The sequence below is a fragment of the Bipolaris victoriae genome, assembly GCF_000527765.1.
Source record: "Bipolaris victoriae FI3 unplaced genomic scaffold scaffold_28, whole genome shotgun sequence".
Taxonomy (NCBI): domain Eukaryota; kingdom Fungi; phylum Ascomycota; class Dothideomycetes; order Pleosporales; family Pleosporaceae; genus Bipolaris; species Bipolaris victoriae.
Window position 1 is genome coordinate 177,661 of NW_014575364.1, and position 19,349 is coordinate 197,009.

General features: G+C 50.4%; 8 protein-coding genes across 8 annotated transcripts; 4 read left to right on the forward strand and 4 right to left on the reverse strand.

Annotated features, from left to right (window-relative positions):
- Positions 1 to 3: 3 nt before the first annotated feature.
- COCVIDRAFT_95115 (hypothetical protein) lies at positions 4 to 987 on the forward strand (the record flags this gene model as incomplete). Its single annotated transcript, XM_014702736.1, has 1 exon — positions 4 to 987. The coding sequence occupies one exon, from the start codon at positions 4 to 6 to the stop codon at positions 985 to 987; it is 984 nt and encodes a 327-aa protein (XP_014558222.1).
- A 231-nt stretch (positions 988 to 1,218) lies between these two features.
- COCVIDRAFT_36424 (hypothetical protein) lies at positions 1,219 to 1,800 on the reverse strand (the record flags this gene model as incomplete). The annotated part of the gene is made up of 1 exon (XM_014702737.1): positions 1,219 to 1,800. The coding sequence occupies one exon, from the start codon at positions 1,798 to 1,800 to the stop codon at positions 1,219 to 1,221; it is 582 nt and encodes a 193-aa protein (XP_014558223.1).
- Positions 1,801 to 2,918: 1,118 nt separating this feature from the next.
- Positions 2,919 to 5,535, forward strand: COCVIDRAFT_95135 (hypothetical protein; the record flags this gene model as incomplete). The annotated part of the gene is made up of 3 exons (XM_014702738.1): positions 2,919 to 2,968; positions 3,221 to 5,291; positions 5,347 to 5,535. The coding sequence occupies 3 exons, from the start codon at positions 2,919 to 2,921 to the stop codon at positions 5,533 to 5,535; spliced, it is 2,310 nt and encodes a 769-aa protein (XP_014558224.1).
- A 376-nt stretch (positions 5,536 to 5,911) lies between these two features.
- COCVIDRAFT_36426 (glycoside hydrolase family 32 protein) lies at positions 5,912 to 7,831 on the reverse strand (the record flags this gene model as incomplete). Its single annotated transcript, XM_014702739.1, has 1 exon — positions 5,912 to 7,831. The coding sequence occupies one exon, from the start codon at positions 7,829 to 7,831 to the stop codon at positions 5,912 to 5,914; it is 1,920 nt and encodes a 639-aa protein (XP_014558225.1).
- Positions 7,832 to 9,492: 1,661 nt separating this feature from the next.
- Positions 9,493 to 10,455, forward strand: COCVIDRAFT_36427 (hypothetical protein; the record flags this gene model as incomplete). Its single annotated transcript, XM_014702740.1, has 1 exon — positions 9,493 to 10,455. One exon carries the CDS (start codon positions 9,493 to 9,495, stop codon positions 10,453 to 10,455), a length of 963 nt encoding a protein of 320 aa, XP_014558226.1.
- A 1,239-nt stretch (positions 10,456 to 11,694) lies between these two features.
- Positions 11,695 to 12,543, forward strand: COCVIDRAFT_95138 (hypothetical protein; the record flags this gene model as incomplete). The annotated part of the gene is made up of 2 exons (XM_014702741.1): positions 11,695 to 11,949; positions 12,064 to 12,543. 2 exons carry the CDS (start codon positions 11,695 to 11,697, stop codon positions 12,541 to 12,543), a joined length of 735 nt encoding a protein of 244 aa, XP_014558227.1.
- A 341-nt stretch (positions 12,544 to 12,884) lies between these two features.
- Positions 12,885 to 15,410, reverse strand: COCVIDRAFT_36429 (hypothetical protein; the record flags this gene model as incomplete). Its single annotated transcript, XM_014702742.1, has 2 exons — positions 12,885 to 15,297; positions 15,349 to 15,410. The coding sequence occupies 2 exons, from the start codon at positions 15,408 to 15,410 to the stop codon at positions 12,885 to 12,887; spliced, it is 2,475 nt and encodes an 824-aa protein (XP_014558228.1).
- Positions 15,411 to 16,300: 890 nt separating this feature from the next.
- COCVIDRAFT_14683 (hypothetical protein) lies at positions 16,301 to 17,321 on the reverse strand (the record flags this gene model as incomplete). The annotated part of the gene is made up of 4 exons (XM_014702671.1): positions 16,301 to 16,675; positions 16,737 to 17,090; positions 17,159 to 17,228; positions 17,278 to 17,321. 4 exons carry the CDS (start codon positions 17,319 to 17,321, stop codon positions 16,301 to 16,303), a joined length of 843 nt encoding a protein of 280 aa, XP_014558157.1.
- Positions 17,322 to 19,349: the final 2,028 nt, after the last annotated feature.

The following is a 19,349-nucleotide window of genomic DNA, read 5'->3' on the forward strand; positions in this document are numbered from 1 at the left end:
ACGATGCGTCTCTTCCTGCTGCCCATCTCCACCCGTCGCTCCCTCATCTACTGCGAGAAGCTGCACGAAAAGGCCCCAAAGGATCGCTCCCTCTATGACAAAATCACCCTCAAGGCGAGCGAGACGTGGGTGGCTTGGGAAAAGGATCAAAAAGCCGTGTGGGACTGGAAGCGCAAAGTGACCTTTTACGGCAACCAGGCATTGACGCGCATCCCCTACGAAGAATGGGGCCTCAAGACCATTCCCGCCCTCACCGCCAAGCGGAGGCAGGAAATCCTCGACGGCAAGGCAAAATACGAAGTCCTCTTCCCAGGAAAATATCTGCCCCAGGAGAGGGTCCCCAGCCTGCTTGAGAAGCTGGCCAAGGAGAGGCAGCACATGCACCGCACCAAACTCATCTGGAGCGTTGTCATCATGCCCTTCACCGCCCCTTTTATGCTCGTCCCCATCATTCCCAATCTGCCCTTTTTCTACGTCCTCTACAGGGCCTGGTCGCATTGGAAAGCCCTCGGTGGTGCACGACACCTCGAGTTCCTTCTCAAGCACAATCTCCCCAAACCTAATCCGTCATGGACCCTGGATGAACTCTACACCGCCGGACTCATGTACCCCACCCGTGCCCTTTCCCGCGCCGCACCCCGCCCAACCCCGCAACAGGCCCAACAAGTGGCCGCTGTGGTCCACCAGCAGACCAACAATGAGACCGAAGACGTCATGGTTCTGCAGCGCTGGAACGGCAAGCTCATTGCTGAGCAGTTCAATCTGCCAGACATGGAGGTCGAGATTGAGCGCGCAGTCAGCCAGGTAGAAAAGGCAATCAAGTCAAAGGAAGAGCGCATGGAGGAAAAGATCGAGCAGGAAAAGGCTGCTGGCAGCAATGGCACTCGAGCCAAGGATACCCTACCCAAGGAAATTCTTGAAAAGATCCACGACAAGGCCGAAGACGTCGCTGAAAATGCCAAAGTTGGTATGAACAAGGTCCACTAATTTTGAACATGCTTGGACGAAGATGATGTTTAATTACCACGAAACGAGACATGTAACATATCGCGCTGCGCGTTGGGAGGAATTTTGATGTACTATACCACACATAGAAGGATCACCACATCTGTACGAGTAGATGCTCTGCGAAAGAAATACAAAAAAACGGTCGTTACGAGCTTGTGATCCTGGGGTGATGCACCAGTACAGGACTTCAGGCTTACCTACAAGTCTCCATCACAGCTCACTCTTGTCTCCCCGAAGCTGGTCCAATTTCTCCTTCTCCCAAACAGCCGGTCCATCATCCCCATACAGTGGATCCTTCTTTAACCATTCTACACGGCCCACCGCTTCTACTTTACCTTCCTCGCCCTCTTTTCCATAGCACATATCCCAGCTACACCCCTTTGGATAGCTCCCCACCATGGTGAACCCTCCATCTACATCCTCCACTAGCCGATGTCCAACTCCAGCCGGCACAAGCACAGCATCTCCCGCGCTTACTTCGGCTTCTATCTTGCCAGGATTAGATTCTCCTCCGAATAGTAGCCGTGCACGCCCAGAAAAAATACACAGAAACTCATGCGTTGTCGAGTGGTAGTGTGTCGTCGAGTACATTGTGTAGCGCCACTGGGGGGAAAGACCGTTGCGAGGGACATGGGCTTCTAGAGTCGAAGGAGAAGTTGATGGAGGAAAAGCCGAATGGTAGATTATAAGCGGGTGGCCGCGTGGTGTTGTGTTTGGAATTAGGGCATGAGAGGGAATGTAGTGTGCGCTTATGCGCAGGGCAGACAGCGGTGTGAGGTGTAAAGAAGGCATTTTTTGTTCTTGGCTTCTTTTTCGTAAAAAGCTTACTTGGTTTAGTTTTACACCTTTGTACGATCCTCGGAGGTTTTTTATCAGATTAGGAAAGTAATATAGGATTGAGATTGAGGGATGTACCCTGGAGATGATACAAATTCATGATCGCGGAAATACGTCATCGGGCAGGGAATAGAATTGATGGATGGGATGCTTAAGTGCAAATGACTGATTCCCCATCCCTACAAGATTGATTGTAAATCATCCAATTCAAAATACCCAACAATGGCCATTGGCATCTATCCACCTTTGAAAAATGTTTAGCATCTTTGAAATTTGCCACCCGCAGGAGTTGCTCCGTCTGTCACCGAAAACAAGGGTAAAAGCCGTGGCAATAGGATCTCTCAAATTCACAGTCACAGAGTCTTATACGGTGAAACTTCTGACATCGCTATCGACAGCATCTGTCCTATGCTCTACTGATAGTAAAGGTACTTGGACAACATTGTACTGAGCTAGATTGGCCAGCCAACAGCATTTCTCCAAAGACCCTCTCTTGCGACTACCCTGCATATGCACGAGTAGGCGTGAGAGTATCCATTGCCCAAGAGTGGCCCATCAATCTGTCTGGGTATAAAATTTTGGTGGCTATGGGCTGAACGAAGGCGGGTCTCGGTGTACAGCTAGGCTACGTGAGCGGGACCCTTGCGGGCGCCAAGCCTCCCAGCCTAGCTCGGTGCTGCCTGAACAACTCAAGCACGCTGAAGTGACTCTCAAAACGTCGCCGCCTCCTACTCCCTTCTGGCACCTTCGTCTTGCACCTTTCTCCCTTCTCCTCACTTTGTGTCGACGGGAAGTGCATACACTCCACTTCAAGACGGAAGCCGAGCGCTCGGTATCTCTGGGACTCCCCACCGGCCGCCCATCACTCCCCTCCACTCCGCCCTCTCCACACATAACTACCTTTACTCTCGCAACCACCTTCACTCCACCAAGAGTTATAAACATCTCCGCGACTGCGGCTGTTTGTTTCATAATACGCTTGTCTGCGACACAGCGGTACCGGTCCCAAGAAGCTCCTCACGCGCAAGTCGCCCCCGACGAGTGCCCCAGAGCACGCGACGTTACACTCCAATATGGCCTCTTCTATGCCACCCGTCCCTGCAAAGGACGATGTTAACGCTACGTAAGTACCTTTGCATACTTGATACGTTCCTTGTACATTTTCCATATACTTGTGCAAGACGCCGCGGCGAAGCCCGGATATCCTGTAGCAAGACCACTCACGACCAGTCGAACTATATCATGCTCAGCCCTCAAATTACGCGATTCGCTTTTACGAGAGCTACTGGATGGGGGTATCCAAAGCAATAATCATTCCTCATATCTCAATATTTACGTCATAGCTGAATTGGGACTATTTACTGATGATTCACAGGTGGAAATATCTCGAAGCCGGCGTTGACAAGATCATGACCAACCTACGCGAGGGCGTCGATATGAAGACATACATGGGACTCTACACGGCGATCCACAACTTCTGTACCGCCCAGAAGGCTGTGGCGGGCTCTTCATTCCACGCCGCTAACAACCGCGGAGGTGCTCATCTGCTCGGAGAGGACCTCTACCAGCACCTGATTGAATATCTCAAGGCACACCTTGCACAAGTACAGGCAGCATCACGGCAGCATGTTGATGAAGCGCTCCTCCATTTCTATATCAAAGAGTGGAATCGGTACACAACCGCCGGACAATACAATAACCATCTATTCCGCTACTTGAATCGCCATTGGGTGAAGCGCGAGATGGATGAAGGTAAGAAAAACATCTATGACATCTACACCCTGCATTTGGTTCGCTGGAAGGAGGATATGTTCACTGGCAGTCAAGAGAGCGTTATGCGGTCAGTGCTCAAGCTTGTTGAGAAGCAGCGAAACGGTGAGACTATCGAACAGTCGCAAATCAAGTCAGTCGTAGATTCGTTCGTTTCGTTGGGTTTGGACGAGGCGGACAGTTCCAAGTCAACGTTGGACGTTTACAAGGAGTACTTTGAGAAGCCTTTCCTACAGGCCACAGCAGAATACTACGACAACGAGTCCAAGCAATTCCTTGCAGAGAACAGCGTGGTAGAATACATGAAGAAGGCAGAGATTCGCCTGGAAGAAGAGAAGGAGCGCGTTCCCCTGTACCTGCTCAACGAGATAATGTCTCCGTTGATGCGAACATGTGAACAATCGCTCATCACCAACCACTCCCAAGCCCTCCGCGAAGAATTTCAGATTCTCCTCGATTATGACAAGGAAGATGACCTTGGCCGGATGTACAAGTTGCTTGCCCGTGTTCCCGAGGGCCTTGATCCCCTACGTCTGCGATTCGAAAACCACGTCCGTAAGGCGGGCTTGGCTGCCGTTGACAAGATTGCGCAAGACGGCGAAAACATTGAGCCCAAGGTATATGTCGAGGCACTCCTTGAGGTTCACACTCAATACCAAGCGCTCGTCAACAAGGCCTTTAATGGAGAGTCTGAGTTTGTACGATCGCTGGATAATGCTTGCCGTGAGTTCGTGAACCGAAACAAGATCTGCAAGTCGGGCTCCAACAAGTCACCTGAGCTTCTCGCAAAGTACACCGACACACTGCTGAAGCGCTCCAACACCAAGATGAGCGAAGAGGATGACATGGAGAAGCTCCTTACGCAGATTATGACTGTCTTCAAGTATATTGAAGACAAGGATGTGTTCCAGAAGTTCTACTCGCGCATGTTGGCCAAGCGTCTGGTCCAGACGACATCTGCATCTGACGATGCTGAGACTAGCATGATTTCTAAGTTGAAGGAGGCCTGTGGTTTCGAATATACCAACAAGCTGCAGCGCATGTTCCAGGACATGCAGATTTCCAAGGATTTGAACACTGCTTTCAAAGAGTGGCAGGCTAACAACCTGGATGAGGCGGATATTAAGACCAACGTCGATGCATCATACCACATTCTTGGCACTGGCTTCTGGCCGCTGAACCCACCCACTACACCATTTACTCCCCCGCAACTCATTGTTCAGACTTATGACCGTTTCTCCCGCTTCTACAACCACAAGCACCAGGGCCGTAAGCTTACATGGTTATGGCAGTTGTGCAAGGGAGAGGTCAAGGCCAACTACTGCAAGGTTGCAAACTTGAAGACCTCGCCAACCTTCCAGGTCTCAACGTACCAGATGGCAATCATGTTGCTGTTCAATGACAGCGACACCGTCACGTACGATGAAATTGCCGAGTCGACCAAGCTGAACAAGGAGACCTTGGACCCCAGTTTGGGAGTATTCATCAAGGCCAAGGTTCTTCTTACTCAGCCTGAGAATGCCAAGCACGAGTCTGGTACCGTCTACAAGCTCAACACTGGCTTCAAGACCAAGAAGGTGAAGATGAACTTGAACATTGGTATCAAGTCTGAACAAAAGGCCGAGGCGGAGGACACGCACAAGACAATTGAGGAGGACCGCAAGCTCCTTATTCAGGTATATACCTTCTTGTTTAGTTTTCACATTGAACATTATACTGACGTTGCCACAGTCGGCCATTGTGCGTATCATGAAGTCGCGAAAGAAGATGAAGCACCAGCAGCTCGTGTCTGAGACGATCCAGCAAATCAAGAACCGCTTCATGCCTCGTGTTCCTGACATCAAAAAGTGTATAGATATTCTTTTGGAGAAGGAGTACCTGGAACGTCTGGAGGGCGATGAGCTCGGTTACCTAGCATAAAGCAGCTTCCTGAAAGGCGTAAAGGTAGCATGGCAGGCATTCTTGAGTAATGAGTTATGCGGTTCCATTTTCATGGGTTGGGTGTCCATTCAACATCATTGCGTTTTCCATGATGTTTTATCATTCTGGCGTTTTTGTAAAGGCAAGCAGCAATGGATGGGTGGGTGGTTCTACCTATAGGGTAGTATAGGGTCATAGATGTGGACTTACTGCTATGAGCATGATTGTTTACGCCTTGTCGGTGTGCCTTTTCTGGATGAAAATTGAAACAGTGTAAATCGGTAAATTTGAAGTCCAGGCTCATGATTACGCATTCGTATTGTTATTTCTATCTCGAAAACAAACGCTTGAACATTACTTACCCATATTTGCTACCCTAGATCCTCTTATTTCTCTTCGGCCACGCATCTACCAACCCCTCATAAACCTTCACCTCGCCCACGCTGACCTTCTCCTCTCCCTCTCCCTCTCCCTCCACAAAAACGCCAATGCTCTTACTATCCGCATACCACGGCCTCACCCACGTACTCAGCGCAAACCGATCATTCGCATGCACCTCAACCACCCCACCATCCACCACAACCGACAGATTCAGCGTCTCGATCCGCGACGCATTGGCGTGGGCTGGTAAATCGAACAGACGGAACCTACCCTCCTCGTCGTACGTAGGTATGCCCTGCGTTGTATTCGCCGCCGCAGACGACCTCCCCCGTTCCACGCTGAGTAGCTCGGAACCGATATCGTATACGATGCGCGTTGTCTCGTGCGCGCCAGAGAGAATCGTAAGTCCCGCTTTCAAACCCGGTGTGCGAGAGGAGAAAGTCAGGGAAGCGGTAAGCATGTAGTGGTTCTGCTTGGGTGTGTGGGACAATTTGCGCTGCTCGCCGGGTGAAAGATGATTCGCAGGCAAGGTGAGTACGTTTGTTGCATTTGCCTTGAAGGCGGTCTTGACTTCGCGTGCGAGTTTCTGGCATAGAGTCGCAAGACGCAGTGTACCGTCTCCGCTCTCTCGCTCGATCCTCCACGCCCCGGTTTCGCGGGCTAGCGGCGTATCGAGCACATCGATGTAGCAGCGCGATAGCTCGCGGGGGAGGAGCAAGGAGCCTGTCCAGTTTTGCTGGGCGGTGGGGAAGGGTGAGGTGCCGTAGAGATCGCCGGTGAGCCAGAGGTAGGTGATTGCGCGATCGGGGGCGCCGCTTGCCCAGCTGGGCTGCGAGTCTGCGAAGAGAAGCTTGCCGGCTGCTGCGTAGGCGGAGCGGCCTGCATCCAATCTGCCTGCCATTGTCGGTTCGAAGGTTAGTTTGCCGTCGACGAGGGATTGGGTGCCGGCGATCCAGAGCATGTCTCTTTCGTCGGAGACTTGGGGTACAATGGGTGCGTAGCTCCATTCTGCGCCTACGGTTAAGAAGGTTTCGCCGGTTGAGGGATTCGCGCCGTGCTCGTCGAGGGAGAAGATGTTTGCGACTTCGAAGTTGAAGCCCCACCGGCCGGCCCAGTTGGATTCGGTCCAGGTGGTGTTTGCGGCCTCGTGCCAGTACTCGCCTAGGTACTCCCAGGTTTGGAATGAAGCAGAGTCTGAGTCGTCGTATTGGGCGTAGAGGAAGAGACTGGGACCTACACCGTGGACGCCGCCAGAGATGAGGGTGTACCATGTGTCTTTTTTCTTGCTGAGGAGAGAATCGAATTGTGGGCTTTGAAATACGAATGGGTCTCTGAATCCTGTTACGTTGATGGCGAAGGGAGGACTAGGAATAACGGGGCCGAATTTGGCTTTTGTAAAGTTTTTGCCGCCGTCCGTGGCGTAGGCGAGTGATTGTGTTTCGCTGCCCTTTGTGTACCGGATTGTCCATTGGATGGGGAGATAGCTGACGCTCGTGTAGAGGAGCGTAGGCGTGCCGTTGACACCCTTTTCAATCACACTCCCGTCGAAGACTGCAACGGGATCGTTTATCCCACCTGCACGGATGAACGGCGCGGAATTGGGATTCAAGTCCTTGTACGTAACCAGATCGTTCGTCGTCGCGCCCGATGCTCCCAGGTGCAGATATCCCACATGGAAAAGCCCAGTCGCAGGATCTGTATAATGCATGCACGGATCTCCAATCTGACCAAACGCCGGTAGAACATGTGCTTTGGGTCTCCAAGTTTCGAAGAGCGAGTTATTCGCTAGCGTAGAGAGATTCGGTGGAGCGGCATTGTAGTCGATAGTCGTAGGTTGACGGACCAGAATCCGACTTGTTGCTTCTGTCGCAAACGACAACACCACCACCAGATCGCGTGATGACGAGAACTTCATAGCTGCAATGGTAGTACTACGCTTTCACGCATCGAAAGCGAATTGCTCGTCCGACAGCGAATGCACGTCCCCGCCATCCTTTTATCTGCCATGATAGAAGAGGGGGAAACAAGCTTGCTTAACCCGAATCCAATGGGCAGCCTTGGCTTTATGACGACAGTTGCGGAATGTTTTTGCGGAGGGTTTTTTAACCCCACAATAGGTCCGGAAGATCGGAGGCGTTGCGATCGTTAGACTATTGGTTACGTAGTTTTGTTGGCTGACCCACCGAAACGAGTAACGTCCAGTCGTGTGTCGGACCGAGGGGTTGGTTTCGTTGGTTTGCGGGCGCGTTGCTTGTTGTGTTCACATTCGAGTGGAGCGGACGGTGTCAGTTGAATAGTTTTGCTTGGCGAGTTGGGGTACATGGATAAGATGGTGTTGCCAACGAATCAGTTCACCGGATTTTCTAACTTGTTATCGTGTTGTGACAATACAGTGTATAATGCTGTATTTCCTTGGCGCGCAAGGACAGTAGGGTGCAAGCTACTTGTCTTCTGCAGCTAGGTTCCAGAGAAAATATTCTTTTGCAAATCTTTCGTCAATATAGGCATGGCAGATACACATAATGAGAGGGATTGGCTCTGCTTTCGGTCTCTGCTCCAAAAATGTGATAAACGGTCAACAGAGTCTGCTGGCGGTGGGTTCAGTGGGGTCTATGACCTGATTCAGGATGCCCGGAGGAGGGTCAAATGCATCGTTTTCTAATAAGTTGGAAGCAAGATCAAACACGTGTACATGGACAGCTAGGCTATTCATCTGTTAAGCATAATACTTAAAACAGAGACATGGAGATTACTTAGCTGCATCACCCGACCTTGTCATACATTGACCTTCAACTTGGCACTCCAGAGAGCTACTCCCAAGCAGTTTGTAAAAAGTGTAGCAGACCATACAGAAGTCATATCAGCAGCAGCTCACCATATATCGGATGAGAGTGACAAAAGGTGATACACTACAAGAAGGTGAGGCTCCTGGGCGGTACAAAAATAGAGTCGCGCCGCGTGCAGAGACAACCATCGGCCTGGGTTGCATCCGAAAAGGATTTGATAAATTCCCAATACGGTACTGGATTGGCCCAAAGCAGTTCCAAGGTACTGTTGGCAGGCTATTGTAAGACGGCCAAGTAGGACGAGTCTGGCGAGAGCAATGTGATGATTGGCGGGGCTCGTGACAGACAGCTCGGTAGCATGCTCCGTTACGTCAGCCGTGCCACGCGTGCCTCTTGTAGCTAGCCCTCCCGCAATTCCAGAACATGAACGCGTGCGCCGTCGATGAACTGTACCGTAGTTCACCTCGGCCTCGGTTCGCCATGGGGCGTCTCTCACCTCTCTTATGAACCGTGACTTCTTGCCGTGTAACCTGCCCTACTTAATTGTCGTGGGTATCGCGACACCCACACCCCACCTCGTCGCGCCCACTCACTCCCCTGACACTCCCCTTCGCCCCTCTGCTGCCTGCGCCCACCTCAGCCTATACATACACATCCACACTCAAGCGCGCCCCGGACTGTGGCAACCAAGTGCGTCTGTGACCCACTTGGATACATAAACCTCACCGTCTTTTTCTCTCTTCAACAAGCCTTACCGGAATCCCTTTCAATCACTACCACCCATATGATCATGGCAACCTTTCGCGAAGAAGCCGCCATGTCGGACCACCCGAATGTCCATATGCGCAACCAACACGAGTACACCTACCGTTTACCCGCACCGCCTCGGATCGCTGTACCCCCGCCCACGCTTGTCTCCGACATGCCGGGCCTGGTACTAAGCGACAGCCCCGGTGAAGAGTTGGACATGACCTTTCTGAAAGAGCTGGACCTCGAGCATATAGTGCATAAGAATTCACTGCTTGAATGGGCATACGAACGGCGGAGACAGGCCCAGATGATCTTGCCCTGGCTGTATCTTGGACCCATGATGGCAGCCAAGGACAAGGCTTTCCTCGAGCGCGAAGGCATCACCATGGCCCTGGCCGTTCGTGCGCAGCCCAACAGTCTGGTGGGCGCAATGCAAGCGGCTAGCGAAGTGTGTCTCGAAGTGGGCAGTATCGAGGCCCCCACCTTTTACGCTCTCACCCCCAAATTCCCTGAGGCAACTAGGATGATCAACACACACGTGGCAAAAGTTCGACAGCACACGTTACAAACCAAGGGCGAAGCCACGCTCGGCAAAGTCCTCGTCTTCTGCGAGTCTGGCAACGAGAAGTCAGCAGCAGTCGTGGCCGCTTACCTAATGGAGACACTAAACGACTTCAACCATATCAGAGCCATGCAGATCTGTCAGGCACAACGTTTCTGCTCGAACTTTGACGATACACTCAAAAACATATTACGCTCGTATTGGGATATCGTTGGAGCACGACGTGCCATCGCCGCATCACAACACCAAACACCACATCGAAATGTCCAGAGCAACGGCCATCCACAGCCTGCCTCGCTGTCACCTACACCGTCATCGTCGAAGCCCAAGCGATCACTCGAGGAAATGCGAGACGAAGATTTTGACATGGATAGTGACATAGAAGCATCAGACGCACTTCGCTTCACCGATCGCGACGTGACCCCTTTCCAGGACCGCTAGCTAGCTAACATGTCCCCAGGCGTCTGGCCCGTCACGAGGTCTCTCTTTGTTTAGGTGCCATTTTTTAGCATTATACCCAGCATGATACAGGGCGTTTGGCGGTTGGTGTTGGACCTTGACAGGCTTATCATGGTTATGAAAATCAATCAACGCACGTCACATGAGCAGGCATGCGATAGACTTCTGTCTTAACAATAGCGTGTAGAGCACCGCAGAGTAGGAATTGGTTATCGCTTCTACTTCATGAAAACATTCAAACATGATTTCTTGTTTCTTGTTTCTTAAAGTTCTCTTGTGAATTGGTGATTCTAGGCTTCTTTTCTGGCTTGCTCACTCGTAGCACCACAGTCATGTGCAGCTAGCAATTGGCGATCTGGTATCTTATCACAAAGCCGTCATAAGTAAAGGAAAGGATGTATCTACTGCGCCTTGTACTATGTTACTTGTATATCTGAGGTCCTACCAATGATATTCTTTGCATATGTCTAGAACTACTATTTATATATTTGTTCTGCATATCAGCAGTTGTTGAAACTGCTTAATTTGTGATATTATCTGAGTGCTTATTCTCTTGAGGGAGCCACCTTCTTGTACAAAAGTTACAGCCAAGTAGGGAAGCAGACGAAGATTTGTGTCGACCACCATGGCATTTTCGTCTGGATTACGCAACTCGCTCACTCATGGTCTTCATAGCTCACCGCGATCTAGAAGCTAGCAATTATTCCCGACTTTTCATCTCGATCCAGATTCTCTATACTCTCAACTGCGGCCTGAGTGCACAGTGGTACCATAGGGTCTCTTGCGGCAACACCCTAAAGCAGTCCCTTACTCCCTGAGTCTACACATTTGCCGCATTTTGGAACGCTTTGGCAACTAACCATAGTCTACTTGTTGAGGTTACTATCAATAACATCATCGTTGCAGATCTGAGAGTGAATTGAATTATCTGGAACGTGATAGGCACAACGGTGACAGTGAGGTCGAGGTCCCACCAAACCCAAAGTCTGCAGACCATAAGTCACCCAGCCATATCCAATACCTCTCTTCAGGGACTCCGTCAACTAACTACCATCCTGTTACTCTGATATATAGTCGCTTTTCCGTCCATGGTCAGCATTTCGTACTCCTTGGACTGACGTAGCTCCTCATCATATCCATCAGTCCCAGCTCTCACCACTATCACAAACACCAGCGTCTTACTCAAACAGCCATCTCATACATCCACAACAGAGCTCCAGCATGGCTAGAGAACTAGCCTCTAAACACACGGCAGTCGCGAACTGGCTGAATCCCGAACCCCCTAGGTATCCAAATGATCCCCCCAACATCCTCTCCCTCGACCAAGCATTGCAACTAGTCGAAAGCGTAAGGGACGCTGAATCCAAACGCCGACGCAAAACGAAAGCTACTCTCCGCCAAACTCAACAACCCTGTCACCTATGCGGCCAGAAAGGTCACACAGCAAAGGATATCGCCGAAGACGGCTCTTTCAAGGTACATCATCTCCTATCCTTCATGTCCCCTCCCCCCTTATGACGCGCACCCAAATCTCGAAAAAGACAAACGGTCTAAGAAACCAACTCCCCAAAACTCACACTGCGCCATTAGTGTCCCACCCGCATCACCGACACCCAAACCATGTCAACCGAACTCTCGCGTCTACGCGCTGAATTCACCGCCGAACTAGCCACTATACGCCAAAAAGACGAGGTACAAAAACTCTCCCAACAACAAAATCAAAATCAAAATCGACAAGTTCAACAAAACATACACCACCATCCCCGCAATCACCAACAACAACAAACCCTACACCACCGTCTCCACCACGACTCCTACCTAACCGCCCTCCAAAAACGCAACCGCGCCCTACCCATCTGGTCCGTAAACTACTTCGCCCTTCACCGCGCGCTGCAGCGTAAATCGGGGCTAGCGCGGTTTGTAGATTGCAGTGGTAAGTCACAGTTTGTGCGGTTGTATGTAGAGGGCGTTGCGAGGTATGAAAAGGAGGTGAGGGAGAAGAAGGAGAGAGAGAGGAGAGAGGAGGAGGGGGAAGTGTTGTGGCCGAATGTGCAGGTTGTTGTGAGGTGAAAGGGGGGGATGGGAGGTAGTGGTGATGGGGTTGTGTGTTGGATGGTGAGGAGTATGTGGAGAAGATAATGTGAGGGTGTTTGGGATAGTGCGTGGAGATGCTTTGAGGGTTTGATTGTGTTATACGTAATGCACTTCGGTTGGGGTTATGTCGAGTGGTCGTACGGTAATGCAGAGAAAGCGTACTCAGTCAACAACCTCACTTGCGAACCCAAGTCCATATAGCATCATGTATGCACATATATTCATTCTCGATCCAAAAGTACCCTGGGTATAAAACTTCCATATTCATCCATCCCACCCATTATCCACTCAACTCCATCGTGGTTTTTTCTTTTCCCTCAGCTAAATTGATCTCCATGTTCACTATCCCCTCCAATCCTTCTCCCCGCAATCCTGCCCTGACTCAACTTCCACCGCCACCGCCTCTCCCTCTCCTCCTTCTCCCGCTCTTCCCTCTGTCTCTTCTTGCGCTCGTACACAGCCCTTACAGTGCGCTTGGTGCGCTCAGCACCCTCGTTGTAGTTTGCCCGCGCGAGATCCACAACGCTGTCGATTTGCTCGGGGGTGTACACAAAGTTCCATGTTGACATGAAGTCGCTGACCTTGGGATCTGCACCGGGCGCTTTCGGGTTGGCGAGGAAGGGAAAGTAGATGACAGTGATGCCAGAATTCGGGTGCATGAGCTCCCAGTCTTCTTCAACCTGCTTGCTTTCTGGCGATGCAGAGTCAGAAGTACGCTCTTCAGTGGTTCCAACCCAGATGTTGCAGTAACCCAAGTCCTCAATCTTCTTCTTGGTGGGTCCATCCTTTTCTTTGGCCTGCTCGAGTTTTTCTTGGGCTTCTTGTTCGGTTTTCGCTTCGGCGCGGTCGAGGTCTTGTTGAATTTCTTCCATGGATTCGCCAGCGGGCGGCCAGCCTGCACCGACTGGCCATCCCTTGATCCCGCGCTGCCGAGCATACCCGTCGGCAACTTTGAGCCAGTTGTCGGTTCTCACATCGGCAGAAGCGTCAAAGGCGACAAGTATATCCACGTTGCGTCCTGGGCGAAGCAGGGGGTAGATAGGCAGGTTATTGGACATTCCGGCATCCATGAATTGGAAATTCTTTTGTTGAAATATGCTTTCAGGACAGGTCGAAGGAAGAAACTCGCGCATGCCGAGAGCATAATTGGGCATCGCAGCAGGATCAATGGGGTGGACTTTGACAAGGTCATCATCCCGCTCCGCAATCATGGCATCTATGCTACTGCCTAGACCTGTCAAGCTGCGCATGAGAGGACGAATTTCGCGGTAATAGTGTGATAGTGTTGCGCAGAAAGCGGATCCCCAAATGCCCATAAGCAGTGGGACGCGCACTTCGGGCAATGCTAGGCCGTTGTCTCGCCAGACGGTTCGGCCATTCTGGAAACGGCGGCCCATTGCCCATGTTGGTATACCGGCCGATAGCTCCTCGCACCACATCTCATATGGGGTAAACTCAAACCACTGAAACCATGCCTCCTTCCTCGCCTGCGCTTCTGCCTCGATAGCACTCTTGTCGTCTGACTGTTCGGCAAGGGGAATCTCGTGTCGCACGGCAGTGTAGATTGGGAGTGGTTGTGAGCCATTGTCGGTGAATCGTCGCTGATTTGATATCTTGAAGTCGTACTCGCTGACAGACAGCTCACCTTTGGGTACGAGCAAGCGCGCAGCAAGCAGGGCGCCGTATATGTCTACAAGACCAAAGTCGGCATCTGGGATGCCCTTTGCCTTTTCTACAAGGCCGCTTAGCAGATACTTGCTCGTTGGGGCACTGACGAGCAGTTCAAGCGCATCAGGAGGAAAGGCAATGTGTACGCCAAGCCTGTTCTTGAGATGACGAATCATACGAGCATGGCTACGTTGGCTGAGCTCTGAGTAGTAGAGTGTCTGCAACCAGCAGCTGCCGCTGACTCCCGCCGTGTAAGTCACACAATCAAAAAGACCTGCTTCCTTGGTGGACAAGTACGAAGATGTGCCAGCAACAAGAGCGCGCAGTCCTCCTCCAGAACCACACATTGCAATGACGGGGACATCATCGGGATGAATTGTGGCTTCCGGGATATCAAGGTAGCGCGCAAGCGCAGCCTTGGTGAAGTGTGCACGCTTCTCTAAGAAAGACTTTTCTTCCTGGCACAGCTCGTTGGAAACCCTGACAGAAGCATCCCAGACAATCTCTGGGTTGATTTCGGGATCATTGGCCTCGCGCCATATCTCTTCGGCCAAGGAGCCCGGGGCCATGGAGAGCTCATTCTGCAGCTTGCGGATGAAGCCGGGCATGACCTTGACCCAATTGGGTACAATGTAGTCAATGATGGTATCGCCAATCTTGGAGGGAGACGGCGACTTTGGGAATTTGTCCGTGATGGTCTGCCAAGCGGACTGGCTCTCTCCGGTTCGATTGTCGCCCTCATCCTCGCTACCATAACCCTTCACAACGCGAGTCTGGGGTGGTGCGTCCTGCTCTCCTGACTTGCCCTCGCCTTCTTTGTTTATCTGCCTTTCGGCATCCCCGGCGGACGTCGTTTCGGTCTTGGCATCATTACCACCACCAAATATGTATCGCTTGAGAGACGGTGCATCGAGTTGAATGGGACGTAACAGCGGGTATGGAGAGTATGGAGATATCAGGTAGCTGGTGGCAGCCGTGGCAAGCAGACAAGGAGGGCCATAGCGAAGACCGAGAGTGGCTGCCCTGGACCTGGGAGACAGGGGATGGTGTTTTGTGTGCAGGCTGGATAATTAGCATGCGATGGTGGGGGGATGGATTTCCGGGTGGACGCACCCACGACGCGTCCCACACAGCCAAAGTTGGCCCAAATTGCGTGTGTTCCTATAGCCGGCCATGCGCGAAGATGATGGCAAGAGGGAGTGTGGTGTGAAGGCTTGCAAGAAGCATGGGCAATGTGTGCATGGGAACCACCCACGGCCGGGGTGATGGGAAAGACCTCAACATGACATGACATGCCAGAATCCCACCACCCAAACTGGTTGTGGATCCCGCCGATCGAACCACGGCCCGCATGTCGTATGCCAAGCCCTGCAGGAACATCCACCACCTGGCCAGAACACCCCACTTGTCTTTGCCCATTGCACGTGATACTAGCACCGGATTATTTGCAAGTTTGTTGTGGCAGCTCAATAAGCCATTGCTCTGGAAATCAACCCTAGGATCTTTGGAATGACCGGTTGTATAATCGTACACAACGGCCTTGTTCGGATGGAGGACAACAAGATGTGGTCAGTAACATCAACAATTGACGCACACGATGTGGAAGTGTCCGCTCATACACTAGTCTGCATTGGCAAAGATGCCCCGTGGGAACGGCTACCAGTAAGCGGCAGGTGTTACGGACACGGAATCAACTCCGGTTTCCTTGTTGCCAATGGGAACTATGTCGACTAAAGCTGGATTCTATGCAATGGCATCTTGATCATATCCATGACATATTGTTGACATGTCTGTGCGCGTTTCACTGATATCCTTTTACACATGTACACTTTACAGTCGGGATTGGTATCTGCTGGTCGTAATCGGGTTCCAATTTTCCACTTTGATTTTTCCTCACAGCATGGGCCTTGTAGCAGGTTTTTTTCCTGTGTTGGCATTTCGTACGGATATTCGAGTCTGTTGCGCGCTCATTGGGAAGACAAAATACAATTCCGATTGCGGTATAGTAATTCATAAGCGTTGAATCGACCTGCTAGCCAGGGGAAATCTGAAGTCCACATCAATATCATGAACCCCTCTCGATATCCTTCGATTCGTTTCTTTTCTTCCTCATCACCATCTTCGCCCTGTCGAGCCATTTCGTTCCATCAACTTTGCCACGTCCATCCCAAAACTTTGCTGGCTTCTTCCAAACATCATCGGCTCCTTTTAGTCCTCCGCTCAATACTAAGATAATCAGATATGCTGGCCCGCAAACACATATCATGACAATTGCGAATGTCGTAAGATTTGTCGATAATGGTAGAATGGACTGCATGCCAAATATGGATGTTGCAAAGCTAGCAGGCAAGAAAACCATAGAGATAAGCGTGAGAACATGGATGTTTTTTCCTTGTGCGACAGTGGTACGCGTTTCAAGGACTGAAGAGGCATTGGAAAGCTGTAATATGACGTTAGCGCTTCAGTTCACCAGTGAACGAAGGCGCTAGGAAAGCACCTACACCGTCGTGCAATGCCCGAATCTCCTCCTGCTTGGCGTTGTTGTCTTCTATCATGCCGGCGAGCTGATTCGTTTGTTTTTGAATTTCATCCAGGCAAGATACCGACGCAGTTCTAGTCACAGCCGCTTCGCCGTCTGAACTTGGAGATGTGTGGCTTATTCCATTATCGCCTGTATTGAGAAGATCCAGAAAAGATGCCTTGTCGTACATGTCCCAACTTCTGATAATCGAAGCAATGCACTCGTTGACAAGACGTAAGGATTGAAGAGCCCAGAAGTAGGTCCGTGAGGTTGTAAAATCTTCAGTTTCGAATAGGAGAGATTTTCGCACCCCGCTATTGAAGAGAAAGTCGTCCTGCCGGATACGGTCAGATATGAATGCTATAAATTTGTGGGGTGTTTACTCTGAGGGCAAAAACTTACTGAGGGTACCGAAACCGAGGATATCTGACCTGCCACTTCTCTAAGACACCTCCTCACCTTCCTCAACTCACTATTGATACCCCAGTAAAATGCTTCCACTCCGTTTTTAATTTTCCCACCTGACGTATGATCCCGATTGCAAGAGAGGATTAAAAGTCTTCATGGTAGTGCAGCAGACGCATTCGCCCCCTCTGTATCAGAAAAGCTCAATGCCACGGAGGAGCTTCCGTGGCAGATTCAGAGGTGCGGCAGATTTTTGTGGAAGGGACCCGACTGCTGACCCGGATAAACATTCTGGTCTCCAGATGTAATATAGTAGTACTTGAGGGAGAAGAACCAGATATTTCGCAGCCCTTTCCAACCTAAATCAAGGCAATAGCCAGAAGATTTCCCCCGATTAATAAAGTTCGAGAATAGTCGTTCTATATCAAAGTGAGAGGCCAGGCATGAAAGTAGTTGAAGTGTGGTAACGGGCGGAAGAGATCGTATTTGCATGACCCGCCCAAAGGCTTCAATGCCTTCTGGGTTTTTTCCGGAACCTATCGGTATTCTGTACAATTAAAGTTCATTAGTTATCTAGGCATCGCGGGTTTTAGATGACCATCATCAGTACTACCAAGGTTTTGTACCTTCAGCAATGCCCACAATCCTTGTGTAGATGTAGTGGAGGATTGAAAAAAGGTGTCACCTAGAGCATCTACGTCTGCTCTAGCGTAACGGCCCAGCATTTTCTCCTTTAGCTTTTATTCAATTGTGCAAGCAACTGGTTCTAGGTTTGTTTCAAGCAATGAGGAAAGAAGCTGTTTGATTGCTGAGCCTTGGAATCTTTTCCGATCCAAAATATCTCGAAGACAGGCCACAAGACTACCTGGATCAGATTCCTCGGTGGGAAACACTGGAATTGGCACTTGAGAATTTTGTATTCCATTGGAAGTATTGTAGCTGCTAGCTGTGGGAGCCACGTCGACCATTGTGGTGGAAGTATCCGGGTCGCTACACTCTTCAGTTGGCTGAGAAATTTCGAGAAATTTCAAGACATTAGAGAGCAGTAGTTAGGAATGAAAAATTGGAAAAGTTGAATGAACGGTCTCTGAGATAGACATTCTCGAAGCCAAATGTGGCCTGACAGTAGAATGAAAACTAGCGAAAGAAAAGAAACTTGGGTACTGCGCTCATTAAGCTCAGCCTGCATGCCACTTTGATGGTGCGCTGGGCTGCCAAATGCACTAAAGCACTGCCCCATTCATCTAAGCCAGCGTACCAACTTTGACAACATGGCGAAGCGCCTGCTGAAAAGCACTGCCACATTCAGCTGAACCTGCGTGTTCACTTTACTTGCATGGCGAAACGCCAGTCGCTAGAAAACACGGTACGAATAAGCTTATTTACACTCCTCGACTTCACTCCGTTTTGAAAAATTGAGGAGAAACTGTTCGCACAGTGACCAAGTCATCCCAATCTTCTAGCTATCTTTTTTCAAATTACAACTATCATCCCGAAATAGGCACTCACTTGTCAAATCCTAGCTGAGGGCCGATTTATCCAACAAAAATCGGGCTCGAAATATTCACGGCAAAATGTGCGAAACAGAGGATGTCCTTTACTACTGTGACTCTGGGCGATACAAACTCGGCATTGGAGCCAAACCTTGCTATAAAGCCATCGTTGTCAAAACAACAGTGTTGATTTCCGGCTCCGTATATAAGGAGTTTGAACCTTGCCCCGATTTAGTCTGCGAGATTGAGGTACAGCAAAAAGCGAATATGGGTGCCTTCAGCGCCATTGTTGATGGAAAACTCATCTCTATCACAATATGCAGTAAATCGCACGCAGACGGTGGGGTTTCCTACTCTAGAACTAGCGTAAGACACTAACGTTTAACAGATATTTTTCAGAGCATACTAAGCGATTGCTAAAGAGGTGGTCATCGTCGGCAATAAAAGAGGTAGACCGGATAGTAGGAGACCTGAGACACAGCGGGAAAATAGATAAAAAAGCAAAAGAAGCGTCGGTACTACAACCTCTGAATCGACTATTTAGGGTATTCTCGACAAGGCACAAAGTTTCTATAAGCATATTACATATGTTTCAGCTACTGCCAGGAAGCGCGAGCTCCGTACTACTACACCACTGCAGCCCGCAAAAAGGAATGCATGACCAATCACAGTTAATTCATGTGAAAAATAGCATT